We start from the raw sequence: 13,817 nt of genomic DNA on the forward strand, positions 1-13,817 counted from the left end.
CTGTGCTTGAGAGCCGTGCACGGCTGGTGCACAGAAGTTGCATACATCATAGTGCAAGCAGCAAATCCCCATGTTCCATCAATTTCGTATGGAGAAAAGAAGTGGGGAGGGCAAAGAAAAAGCACATCGAAGTCTGTGACAGGGTGGCCTGGTTTATGGGAAATACCTTAAGCCATTTCAACACGAGACAAAGCTAATGAGGTGTGTCACAATAACACGGTGTAGGTCTCAAGAGTCCACCCAGAAAAGCGGAAAAAGAGGTCGTGATTACCTTCGCAAGTTTCATTTTTGCAGTGTACCACCCGCTAGACATCAGAGCCAGAAGTGCTTTTGAACATTTTTGTTTAGTTTTGCTTTTGAAAAGAATTCACAAAATATTGAAACAAATATCATTGTTTGGCTTAATTCAGGTATTCTTCATTAAACAGTACACAGACTTTATTGAGCAATTGAAAATATACACAAGGAACAATAGCTTTTTCTCTGTTGTTTTTTTTTTGTTTTAATTTGACTTTCTTCCGATTAAATAACCCAGTTTCGATCATGAAAAGGGCACTTGTTTCTTCCGTAGCTGTGTTCAGCTTGCTCAGTTCCAAGTACTGTTCCCAAGCATCTCGCTTGCCATTGCTGAGGTTTTTAATCTCCACTTGCTCAGGAAGCAAATTCTAGAAGGCTGCAAGAACTGCCCCCCAACCCTAAGTTGTTCTTTCAGATTCTATTTCTCCATAGAGTTCCGCTAGCTTCTTAAACTCGGGTCCCCAGTCTCCAAGGTACTGGAAATCCTGGTCTGACTGCGTGGTCGCTGAGTCCAGCGAGCTGATGGACCCCGCTTCCGAGCGCTGGCCCTCGTAGGCGTAAGTCTGAAGAGAGTCGTAAGGAGGGACGCTGGGGTCCAGGTCGGCTTCCGCCAGTCTTTGCTTAATGAATTCCTGAACATCTATGCTCTCCAGGGTGGACAACGCCTGGTGCCTGGGGGCAAGTTTCACTTCGGGTCTGATGTCTCTGCGGTACTTGAACTCCTCGGCGGCAGACGGGTTCCTCAGCGCCGTGATGTCAAAGGCCTCCGTGTCCTCCTCGCCGCCCCCCTCGTCATCGTAGGTGACCACGTTCTCCCGCACGTCCTCCTCGGAAATGATCAGGGGCTCTTTCTTGCTGCGTCTCAGGGTGATAAAAAGTACTACGATCGCTAAGGAAAAGAAGAAGGAGGAGGAAGGGTTAGAAAAAGAAGAAGGAAATTCCGGGCGATTTGACATCAGCAGTTCCCAACCACGGTCATCAACTGCTCTCCTTTTAGGCTTACGCAGTAACACGGCCCTGCTCCCTGCCCTTGCTGCACACCACTGCGGGACTTTTTAGCATCCCAAAGAAAGTGGAAAACGATTCTCTCTACAAAACAGTACTGGGGACTGCTGATCTTCTGGGGAACGCCATGATATTCTCATGTGCCAGGCAGTGCCTTCAGGATCCGTGGCTCAGGTTGTTGTGTTTACACGGAGCGGAAAAGATGCTGCAAAAGCAGAATGAAATCTTGACTGGGAAACAATGGGGAGTGTGTGTGTGTGTGTGTGTGTGTGTGTGTGTGTGTGTGTCTGTCTGTCTGTTCTGTCTGTCTGTCTCTAGATACCTAGTCCTTCTAGGGACATACACTAAGGGCAGGATATTTTCAGTTTCCGTAAAACAGAAAGAAGGGCCCTGTACCTTTAATCCTTTCCTTTTGATGTTTAGAGGAAATCAGATTAGTAATATTTTACGTCCTTTGGCCTTTAGAATAGTAGTATCATGCATTATTAACTGCATTTATCTGTCAAGCTGCAAAAGATGTTATTGTACTTGCACACAGTTTGTTTCATAGGAATTTTTCCATTTACATAATGCTCTTTGCATAAACTTTCTTTTCCTTTTTTATTTTCTTATGTTTTCATTTTTATACACTTTTTTTCTGCTTGTTTTTTTTTTTTTTTTTAATTGAAGTAGAGTTACTCACAGCGAAGCTGGGGATTTCCTTATTTTTAAAATGAGGAAACTGACAGGATAAATTGCATGATAAAATGTAAAACAACAACAACAACAAAAATACCAAGTAATCGTAAGATCACAGAAATGGCAGGTGGAAAAGCTTGGGTTGCAGTTTATGACTTCTCACATCAAAGGTGATGATGTTCCCATTACTATACTCAACTTTGCTATTTATATAAAAATACAGAACAAGGAACTGAGTGACCTGTTGGGCGTGTGGCTTAGGCTAATTCACCAAATACAGGGAATTAATTCTTACTACCAATAATGCTGTAACCATTGGATAAATTGTTAGAAAATGGTCTTGGCTATTTTGCTTTGGCTGTTTTTCAGTAGTTTCAAATTATTCTATTTGATAGTATTAAATCGTTACCAAAGAAAAAGAATTACCTCATTTCTACTTTGTGTCATTAGGCCCAGTATCATTTACTTCACCTCTACAGAATGTTTTCTTCTTGTTGGCCGATATTCTAGGCTTTATAATATTACTTAGTATTTTAAACATTCCTTACAAATAATAATCAGAGAAGTATATTCAAGCGTAATGTAGAGTTGTTAGATTTAGCAAATAATGCAGGACACTCAATTAAATATAAATTTGAGGTGAACAACAAAAATATATGTATATGTATTATACATATGTATGAGATGAAGCAGAACAAAAATACATGTGTAATATATGTATATATGTGTTTACACACTATATATATGTGTACATATATATACAATGAAGTATGTTCCATGCAATATGCAAATATTTTATAAATAGTTTATATATTTATATATACATACACACATATATATATTTATATACACACACACAGACACACACATATATACACACATACACATCCCAATGTTATGCATGGGACACATTTGTGCTATAATATATTACAGCATATATATCTTAAGTACATTATAGCATTTTATATTCACACACATATGTATAGCATAAGTATGTCCCATGCAATATATCTGTAGGTGTATACATATATACACACACACACATGAACACAGGTATATTTTTTTATCTGTAAATTCACATTTCTATCCTGTATTCTGTGTGTTTATCTATGTATGTATGTCTGTGCACTGTATTTTATTTGGCAATCCTGATTATATGCAAGCTTTAACAAATGGTCATGAAGCAAATGAACACCAGGTTAGCTATCCTCTGATAAAAAACATACCCGACAGCCTCGCAACCACCCTTTTACCCCTCACCTCTAAAAAGTTACTTCTGTTCTTGCTTTGCTATTATTTCTTTGCTCCTCTTTATAGTTTAACCCCTTGTTATGTACATCCCTAAACAATACAGATAAGCTTTGCCTGTATTGGAACTAGATGTCATCGTGTGTATGTGCTTCTAAGACTTGACAATACGGAGAGGATGAGTAATAGATATTCAAGCCAGAAGTGAGGATGATAGTTATGAACGGGAAGTCCACTCTGTGTGGGAAGAGGGGGGTCACATGTCCAGGGTGGAATCTAATTTTGCAGAGAAGAGGCAAGTGGGAGCCTGTGGGAATGAAGGGGGGAAAAAAAAAGACAAAACATCTTTAGGGTGGGTCAAGGAATCATCTGGAAAAGTATGGAATAAAAGGATACTGACTAGGTAATGGGAAATGCAATAGGGGAGAATATGGCAGACACGGTGAAATGCTGGGTCACTGTTTGGAAGGGAGTGATTATAGAAAGCAGAAAATGTAATGCTGATGCCACGTGTGGCTCTGCTTTAGAAATGCTCTGTTAAGGGGAAGGTGGGTGATATAGCTCAAGTGGTAGAGCACATGCTTAGCATGTACAAGGTCCTGGGTTCAATCCCCAGGTCCTCCAAAAATAAATAAATTAATAAGTAAGTAAATAAACCTAGTTACCTGCCCCACCCCCAAAATGTTCCACTACAGAATACAATAGCTTCCATTCACATAGCTTACATTTCAAAGACATTTTCTAATGTAGCACTTTAGTTGGGGGTTAAAAATAAACTTTGCTGAATGCAGTCAATATGCACTTAATACCTCACTGTTTATTTTAGTGTAAATCCAGCCTACAGCTTTCTAAGTCAGTGACCCAAGCAGTATCCTCAAGTAATATACTTCATTCTATCCAGAGGTTTTTATTTATCATCCGAAATATATATATGCTCATCTTTATGACTAAGTGAGGAGGCTGTTCTGGGTTAAAGCATCTATTTCTACAGACTGCCTAATTTATTATAGCAAAATTTCCTGCTTTTGTCAATAATTCATTATTTTCCTTTATGTTTAAATGGTTGGTGGTTGATGTCAAGGTAATTTATGTCCATATATAATGGAGAATGTGATCAATACTACTGTCAAAGTACGGAGGTAATTTGCATCCTTCACCAATATTAGTGTTATATTTCCCTAATGAAACATAGTGGATAATGCAGGGTTTATTATTATAATAACTTATATTTGCATATTCCCCCCAATTTAAGAAAATATTCCTGATATGTATGCTTTGATTCAAAATTCAAGATACTAGTTGAGTTTGAATTTAGAGTCTAACATCTCTCTCTTGTCTAGACAGAGAGAGTTACTTGCCAGTGACAAAGGATTCCTAGATTTGTTACATACCTATTTAATAGAAAGATCAACATATAATTAGTCATACAATCGGACACTTTTTAAGGGTGGAAGGAGAGTTCCTTTATAATTACATCAGGACATCGGGATGAATGTGGACATATGGTCTGTCTAGTAAGAGGCAGATTCAAATCAACTCAGAGAAACGTGGAAGCAGGGATGAGAAGGTGTGCGCCTAACGAATTGCTCTGCACTCATGTTTGTTCGGTAGAGGTTTCTGAAACAGATGGCACACAGCAGATACTCCGTAAACAATTCTTGTGTGTGGATGAACAAAAGAATAACCTCCGTGAGAGTGACTGAGTGCCACTGAGTTAAATGAACCTTCAGGAATAGTAACAGCCTCACTAGGAAAATAATTTTAAATATATTTTTTAATCAGTGTATGGCTAGTAATAATCCCAAACACCTAATTTTTCCTGAAAACAGTTTTTTTGAAGTTTGGAAGCCAAACTAAATGTTTTCCCAAACATCCCAAAGCCAAATTTATTGAAAAGAGAATGAGTGAAGATAATGATTATATACATAACTTTGAGAGTTAAATCCTTATTTAAAAACTGGCAGGCAAATAAATATATTCAAATGAGTCCCGCACAGTCTATCAAACCCTGCAAGTATAACAGGGTAGCACTTCCTTCAGTGGTTCATCTGAGAAAATATAACATGATAGAGCCATGGTGTGAAAGAAAAACAAAAGACAGATAGAGCTTGTCCTTTGTTCAAAATTATATTATAAATAATTTCTGGTATTTTTGAAGTTTGGTAATGTAATCTGGAATGAAACGAATGAACAATAGTATCTTTGAGATGTCTTTCAGTCTAGGAATATTTTAGTCTCGGTTAGTATATTTCTTTGTCTTCCCTTTGAGTTTGGCCAGGATTTTAAACCCATGCATTTCTTTGTATACTAGAAAATTAAAAAGAATTTTTTATGTCATTCATAAAGGAATTCAAACTTGTGGAAACATTTTTCTATTTGTTTTCTCATATATTGTGTTTCCTTATTTATGCTATCATTCTAGTGCTTGGAGTCCTAAGGGGCTTTGAGTTTTTATAAGTTAAACTGACATACAGCTTGCATTTGAAAACATTCTGTACTGACTCTGAATACACTGCCCCCAAATATTTTTCATAGCAGATTTTTTTTTACCCTGAAACATCACTTGATTCTTTTTTATACCATCGTATGTTAGTACTAAATTGGGTAGAATAAGGTGGCCCCAGTCAGGGAGATTATTTTTATTAGCTCCTGTAGTCATCATTGGTAATGATACTTCTCATTGAAGCTTATTTGTCTCAAACCAAGGGGAGGCCACAAGTTCATTTAAAATAGCTCTGATGGCAAACAGGTTGCTAATTAGCTTCTCACCAACCCCACTTTCTGTCCTTGTCCCTCAGTCTCCTCTCTCCTATCCACCTTGATCCACATTCACGAGGAAATTTACATCCAAGAGTAGAAGCAAGCGCTGTGGTGGACGCAACCGTATCAGTGGCTTGCGTGTGATGTACGGACCACGAGGGTCTGATTCAGATCCTGATTCAATGATCTTTTTGCACCAAACGTGATTTAGATTTGCTCTGCCAACCGTTCTGGTCCCTCTGACAATGAATGGGTGGGTTGGTTGGGAAAGAAGTGTTGGATCCCTGGGAGGGAAAGAGGATTCCAACACCCCTTCCTCTAGCGCCAAGCTCTGCATCATGAAGGCTCCCTCTAAATTCTCTCCTATCTCCTATCCATTTCATGCAATGGATCTAAAAAGGTAGTCCTGGCAAAACAAAACTCAGCTCACAACGTGCACACTTAGCACTTAAAGTTAGACCCTTTGGTTTTCAAGCACCATTTTCCAGTAATTGATATATACATACATGGCATCTGACCAAATTGTAAAATATCGAACCACATTTAATCTATCATAAAACATACATAAGCACCATGAAATCTTTACAGATGACTCTAAGGTCATTCTAGTTGAAACTTTATTTTCACAGATTTAGAAATAGAAGCAAGAGACTGGACGGGTCCCTGAGATCACACAGTTAATTAGTGGCAAAACTAGGGCTGAGTTTCTACAGTCACATTCATTTTCACAAACAAAAGGCTTCTAATTAAAACATTGTTCACTATTAAAATATTAATGTCATGATTTATTTAGCTGTTAAGGTGAAATGCTATTTGAGAGTTACAAGTTCTTAAATAAAGTGTTGCTACCTCCAGTGTTAGTGATATTTTTCTTGAAAACTATGAGCTCACATATTAACCAATATTATTTCAAAATTACAAATGACATCCAGAGTCTGTGGGTTAGATACTTTCTGAATGAGAATACAAACACTTACAATGAAATGAAATATATAAATTACATTATAAATAACGATCGTTTAAACCCAAGCTTAGGAAATTCTCAACTTTTGGATAAAACTGTAAAGACACATTTGAGTTTCAATAAAAACTGAAGAACCAAACATGTTGAATGGCGTCTTTGCTTCATTAGCCCTGAGGGATAGCATAAAATTTAGAAATGTTCTCTTATTTACCCCAAAGGGGAAAACAACATTTTCATAACATCTATTAAAGGGAAATATTGTTTTATGAAATAATAAAATGTCATGTTGCATAATACACCTAAATGTACATTATACTGACATTTTTCAATTTTTAAAGGTTTTTATCTCAGTAGACAAAAATAATTTTTTGACAATAAATAAAAATAAAAGCCAAAGGTAACATGCCTCCACTGATAAAAATATCTTTCAGAAAACGGTTTCTGGAAGAACTTAGATTTATGTCAGAGGTTTTTTGTTTTGTTTTGTTTTGTTTTTTCCTAATTGACCTATAGTTGACTGACAAAAAGTCACAGTGTTGTATTCTTTGCAGCTCAAATGATTCCTAAATAGGAATCCTAGAGGGTTCAATGTTTGTAGTTGCTCTGGGGTTAATCTTCTGTAGTTAATCTTCTGGGGTTTTGTTTTGCTTTTGGTTTGTGATTTGAGGTTTTTCTTTGTTTGTTTGTTTTTCATTAATAGTCTTTATTTTTTTAGAGCAGTTTCAGGTTCACAGAAGAAAATACAGAGAGTTCGCACATAGCCCTCCCTACCCACACATATACACTCCCCTACCCTCAGCATCCCTCATCAGTGTGGCGTATTTGGTACAGTCGATGAATCATCATGGGCACATTATTATCATCCAAAGTCCACAGTTTACTTTAGGGTTCATTCTTGATGTTGTACATTCTGTGGGTTTTGACAAATGCATAATGACATGTAGCCACCACTATAGTATCATACAGAATAATTTCATTACCCTAAAAACCCCTTGTGCTCCGTCTATTCATTCCTCCCTCCCTCCCTCTCCCCAAACCCCTGGAAACCACAATCTTTTTATTTTTTCTGTAGCCGTGATTGCAATATTTGGTTTTAATTTTCAAAGAAAAAAGTAATTTGTTAACGTCTAAAGAGAACAGCAATCTCTCTGTATATAATTTATATTTTTCATTACATTGTAAGGTTTTATATTGTCATTCAGAAAGTATCTAGCCCACAGACTCAGAATGTCACTTGTAATTCTGAAATAATATTGGATATATAAATAATCAATATATAAATAAACAGAATCAATAAAGCCTAATTTTCCTGGCTGCCTTCTCTTCCATGATCTACTACAAAAGGCAATACTGTCGTCCAGTAGTTCTTGTTACGGTGCCTCAAACCTCTGAGCTCCACATTGCTGAGTGCAACTGATACTTTTTGCTACTCAATTTACTTAACTTTGGAGCAGCTTTTAATATAGTTGACTACTCTGTCCTCTTTGATACAGTTATTTCCTTTGACTTTTAGGACAGTACACTTTACTAATTTTCCTCCTTCTGTGATTTCTCCTTCACTGCCTGCTCTCTCATCCTTCTTGACTAAGTGATCACACTGGAGCTCCTCACAGCTCAGTTCTAATCTATCTTTTTATTCTCTTGCTGTGGTGACTTCAGTAAAATGCACTTCTTGTGTCACCCAGCCCAAGGAAGGTCAGGGCCTGCACTCCGCAAGAGATGAGCAGTCCACTTTGATACTCAGTCTTATATCCAGTTTATCCAAGATCACTTTTTTCTTTTTTTAATTTTTGGCTATTTTATTTTTAGCCTTTGGAAACCTGTTTCAAGAAAAGATACCATGTCATAAACATTAAATATTTGTTCAATGACATGAAATAATTAACACTGCAGTTTTCAAATGGAATCTCAGGTAATTCCAGTAAACATTCAGTGAAGATTTTGGTAAGTATTTGCATCCTGTGATTTGCATCATATTATACAAGATCACTTTTGATTTCACCTAAAATATCTTGACATTATCTCCCTTTCTTCAACTGCACTCTAAGGATGCTGGTCCAAATTATGTTATGTCTGAGTGAGCAAATTCATATCCCTAATCGGTTTGCCTAGATGCTCTCTTGCCATCATGAGATCTGTTCTCTACTTCGTTCACAGTCATCTTTTTTTAACATGAAAATTGGATGGTAGGACACTCTTGCTTTAAACTTCTCCTTACATTCCTAGAACAAAGCCCACCATTCTGACATGCCCAAGGAAGCCCTGATCTGCCACACCCCTGCCTAAATACCCTTTCTACTTCTCAGTCTCATTCCGCCTTGATCTCCACTCCACTATACAACTGATTTGTTCTCCTAAGCCAGGAATGAAACAAAGGATGTTTCTTGCAAGAATATCTCTGTCTCACAAAAGTACATAGTATATTTGTTTGTTTGTTTTTATGTTTGTACAGTAGCAAGAAAAGAGCAAAAGATAAGGCTGCTAAGAGAACAGTAAAGAGGACACACTTGAAAAATACATATGCACCCATTTTAAATTATAAAGCAAAAGATTCTTTATATGTCTCTTTCTTATAAAAATCTGGATTTGCTGTCTTGTTTTACAAAGCAATTCTAAAGAGCTTAGGGTAATATTAGCTTTAAATGCAGTTGTGATGAGATTTCAACTATTCAAAAGATAACATACAATTAAAGAAAATATCTTAGTTCTATTAAAATGAAAGTAATGCAAAAATAAACTAAAAATTGTATAATTCTTAATTTAATAAAATTTTGTATCTCTGAGACCAAGGTTATTTAGGTTTATTCCTTTAAAATTCAGTGAAGATTGATGATCAACTAATATTTTAGATTCACAGAAGTTTCTACAAGAAATTCATTCTTCTTATTTGTTGTTCAGCTTCGTTGTATAATAATGCCACTTAGGTTCTTTGAAATAAATTGCAAAAGCCCATTCATTATGAGATTTAGAATATTTAATATCAATTCTTTCTAAAATAAATCCTTTTCAAAAGATTTCTCTTATTCCATGCCTTCTTCTGGTATTTCAAGTCTTTCATCACATTTGAACCAAACTATTTCTAGATTATCTAAGGTAGTGAGAAAGTTAATGAAAAGAAAATCAGTGTAGGCATTGTCATCACATAATGCATTCTCATTCTAAAGTTTTGTCAAAATAACTCTCCGTCTCTGTCGTCTTTCTCTCTTTTCTAACGCACCACCGTAGGGTACAGTCACAATAGGATTCAGAATGACTTACCCAGGAGAATGACAACACACAGAAGGATAGCGATTAAGGCTCCTGTACTCAAGCCAGCCGAGGACAGGAAGGCTTCTGCATGGCAGGTCCGCACGCGCCCATCTCTCTCGCATGCACAAACCCTGATGGTGAGGGTGCTGCTGCTGCTGAGAGAGGGGATTCCACCATCAGAGATCATAATGGGGAGATAATACACATCCTGAATAGTTCGACTAAATCTCCTCCGCCTTGTCAGAATGCTGGCTGTGTTATCTATGACAGACATAAGCAGAACAAAATGTACTTAGTAAAGCCGCCATTCAAGATTCACATTTCCTTTAATGGATACAATGGGCATGTGAGATTTGTTTTCTCCATTTATGAAATGGACACGGGAATGTGAAAGGGAGATTATTAATGAGTAATGAACACCGGTTCTCAAATTGAGAAACCTATGTGGAAAATTAACAGAGTCTGGACCAAAGGGAAGGGGCAAGAGTGGATGACAGAGGAGGAAGGAAGCAGTAAGCATTTGGGGCGTGGACATAATAGTCAAAGGATATCAAAGGACATGTGGATGCCAAACTTTGGGGTGAGACATCTACCCAAACCTGGTGACTCTGAATATAAACAATAGAAACAGACATCTATATTTTCAGCAAACTATTCTGGAGACATTAGCGTACAAAAGTGCTTAAGAGCCACTGATATAGATAATATATTTATGGAGACACCAGAGAAATTGATAAAGTGATTTAGACTCATTTGAAACACTCCTGTTATAGAGGGCACACCGTGGGAAACTTAATGAGGAATATAATAGTTAATTCCATTTTTATGTGCTTTTTAACAGCTATGTACTATAGTAAATGACTGCATGACATATTTTGATCAATGCGCACAACCCTCTGAGGGAGAGGATGTTAAATTCCTTCCATTTTAGGGGAAATCATTTTTACTAGAAATCATAATTTAAAAATAAATGACCCGCGTCCCAGAGGGTAAAATGCCCCAAGTCACAGGGCTACTGAGTAATCAAGCTGCAACCCCAGTACATCTAGAACCCTGCTCAAAAGCACAGTGTCATCATACTGCCTCTTCTCCAGTTCACTTCACTGGTCTTGGTGGCCTCAGGAGCACACAGTGCATGTTTATCTGAGCATCGGTATTCCTCATTCCCCATCTGCCGGCTAAAAGACCCCTTTGGCGCACACTTGGATGTGCTGCTCAGCACCTCTTCATGGAGTGACCTGTTGCCCTCACTGTAGATTGCGACCTGGCCCAAGGTCATACCCTTCTGGAGCAGCACATAACCAATGACTCATTGCTGCAAGGATATAAAGGTTGAGGTATTTCTGCTGAATGCAGGCACTACTGAAGGGCAAGTTTACTTCCAGAGCTTTCCTACTAGGTCAGCCGGGATCACAGCTCAGTTTCTCATTCTTTCTCTTTCTTCCATTGTGGTCCACAGATGTCTATCCCAAGGGCACCCTCCAGTAAACACCTTGCCTTCTAAACTCCAGTTTGGAGCCTGCTTCCCAGAGACTCCAACCTGCTACCACAGCTGTGATTTAATTACTTTTCACTAAAAAGTTAGTAAATCATTAGACAATTACTTTTTGGGATTCTTTTTCTCATATCAATAGCTTTTATTCTGAAAACTGGAGTTCTGTTTCTTAAGAGCATGTTGATGACAGTCATGATACAATACCCCACAGCTACATTTTCTTGGTTGTACAGCGCCAAATTAGAACAGAAAGACAACCACGTTCTCAAATATTCAACATAATACAGATATCAAACACAAGAATGATGTATGTTATATATGTAAATAAAACCTGTATATACACATATATACATACACACACACACACATATATGAGTTGCTGAAGGTTTGTTACAGAGCATAAGCAAATTACCTAATAATTTACTAAAAATATTTCCTTACCTGGTAGAAGATAACTTTTTAAAAAGTATATCAATTGCCTACTCTGAAAGGTTTCAGAGTAATAAGAGGAAAAGAGGAGACTCCCCTGTGGTTTTAGGAGGACAATGGTCACAGGTAGTCTCCCAGAACACTTGACCTTTAAGCAAACACATCTATCAGTTGTAGGATGTTGCACCATGATGAAGATAAGCTTGCCTATATGCACAATCCCTTCACCTAAGGAAAAGGGTTGAACAAGTATTCACAGGCACAAGTGTCTGAGGATCTCACTGCTGCTCCTCCGAGGAAGAGACGTAAGACACTGGTCCCTGTCTCAGGAAACATCGTAACGTGCGGAATGACATGATAACATGCAGTGTAGAAGGGCCCCCTCTATGGCTCTAGCCTAGTGTCCACTTCACATTCCTTTTTTACATCAGGAAGCATGCTCTTTTCAAAGATAATGACTGGAAATGCAATCAGAAGTATGATCAGAAATGAGAAGAGGGCCAGACTATGTTTCTAGCACACTTTAAGTTCTCAGACAGAAAGCTCTTAGACATGGGGACGTGCAAATGCTCTTTTGTTTTTCCAGCTGAAGGTTTAACTTTTGAAAAGAAAAGAGCATTCAGGAAGCGAAGAGCTTCCTACTTAGAAAGGCTTAGCACAGGAGAATGAAGAGCTCTTGACAGGGGATACTGTGCACCGCACTGCAACTGCAGAAGATGCACTTGGCAGCAGACTCACTGAAACTGAACAAGAAACCTTTGAACAAAAATGAAACGGGTAAGAAAAAATATATATACATACATATAAATATACATATATATGAGAATAAACTCCATCTTGCTGAAACTGCAATATTAGGTGACAAGAGCAACAACAAATCCCTGAACTTGAAATATGATGTTTAAAAAATAAACCAAGTATTATAGAAAGTCTTGCATAACTTTAAAGTGAATAAAAAACTAATATGAGCTGAATACAGGGAACCATAGCAGGATGTAAAGTCTGTGGATGAGAACTGCTCAGTATCAATGTCAAATAAAGGACAATCTCTGATAATGTGGTTCTTAATTCTAACTCTTAAGTGTTCGAATGAAGACAGGTTACAGAACACTTGGAAGCCAAGCTAATGTACTGGATTAGGACTCAAGGAGATTCTGAACAGACAGCACAAAGATCTTAAACTAACAAGAAGACACGAAATAAAGATGTAGGATAGAATAAACTTTGAAAAGTATCATACGGGAGTTCTCTTCAGGACCATCTATTATTTTCAAATAATAAGACTTCACTAGAATACCGGGCATAAGTTTGGGTACCTTAAAAGTGATACTTCAACCCAGTTTAGAAAAACTTGACTGTGATGATAGAAGAGTTAGAAAAGTATGTCATATGAAGGGTCTTTGAAACAAAGAGTGAGAGAATTCTACATGCTTTATATGAATTTAGGTACCCAAAGTGTCTTAGAAATTGTACAGAAAATTTTGGAACCTCACTTAGTAATTAACGTCTTTCTGAGTATAATCAGTATAACTCCTAACATTCCCAGCAACTGTATCTTCAATGTGATGTGGAAATAGCCTTGAATGGGTTTTAATCTTTCAAAACAGAGGACAGTGCATTATTTATTTGGTTATATATCCCATTTCTTGTTCAGAAAAGGATCTGGGCACATATAGGAGGAAGCAGAGAGGC

General features: G+C 37.5%; 1 protein-coding gene across 6 annotated transcripts in view; it reads right to left on the reverse strand.

The window, feature by feature from the left end:
• Positions 1 to 413: 413 nt before the first annotated feature.
• Positions 414 to 13,817, reverse strand: part of CDH18 (cadherin 18) — a 627,896-nt gene continuing 614,492 nt past the window's right edge. For 4 of the 6 annotated variants that reach the window (XM_032470371.1, XM_032470358.1, XM_006178333.3 and 1 more), the window contains exons 11-12: positions 10,211 to 10,462; positions 414 to 1,186 (exon numbers count right to left, since the gene is read on the reverse strand). In XM_032470371.1, the coding sequence (XP_032326262.1) occupies positions 696 to 1,186; positions 10,211 to 10,462 (743 nt within the window). In that variant the 3' untranslated portion in view covers positions 414 to 695. The remainder of the gene's footprint in view (positions 1,187 to 10,210; positions 10,463 to 13,817) is intronic. The other 2 variants (XM_032470388.1, XM_032470379.1) reach the window with 2 other exon arrangements.

This window comes from Camelus ferus, chromosome 3 (genome assembly GCF_009834535.1).
Source record: "Camelus ferus isolate YT-003-E chromosome 3, BCGSAC_Cfer_1.0, whole genome shotgun sequence".
NCBI lineage: Eukaryota > Metazoa > Chordata > Mammalia > Artiodactyla > Camelidae > Camelus > Camelus ferus.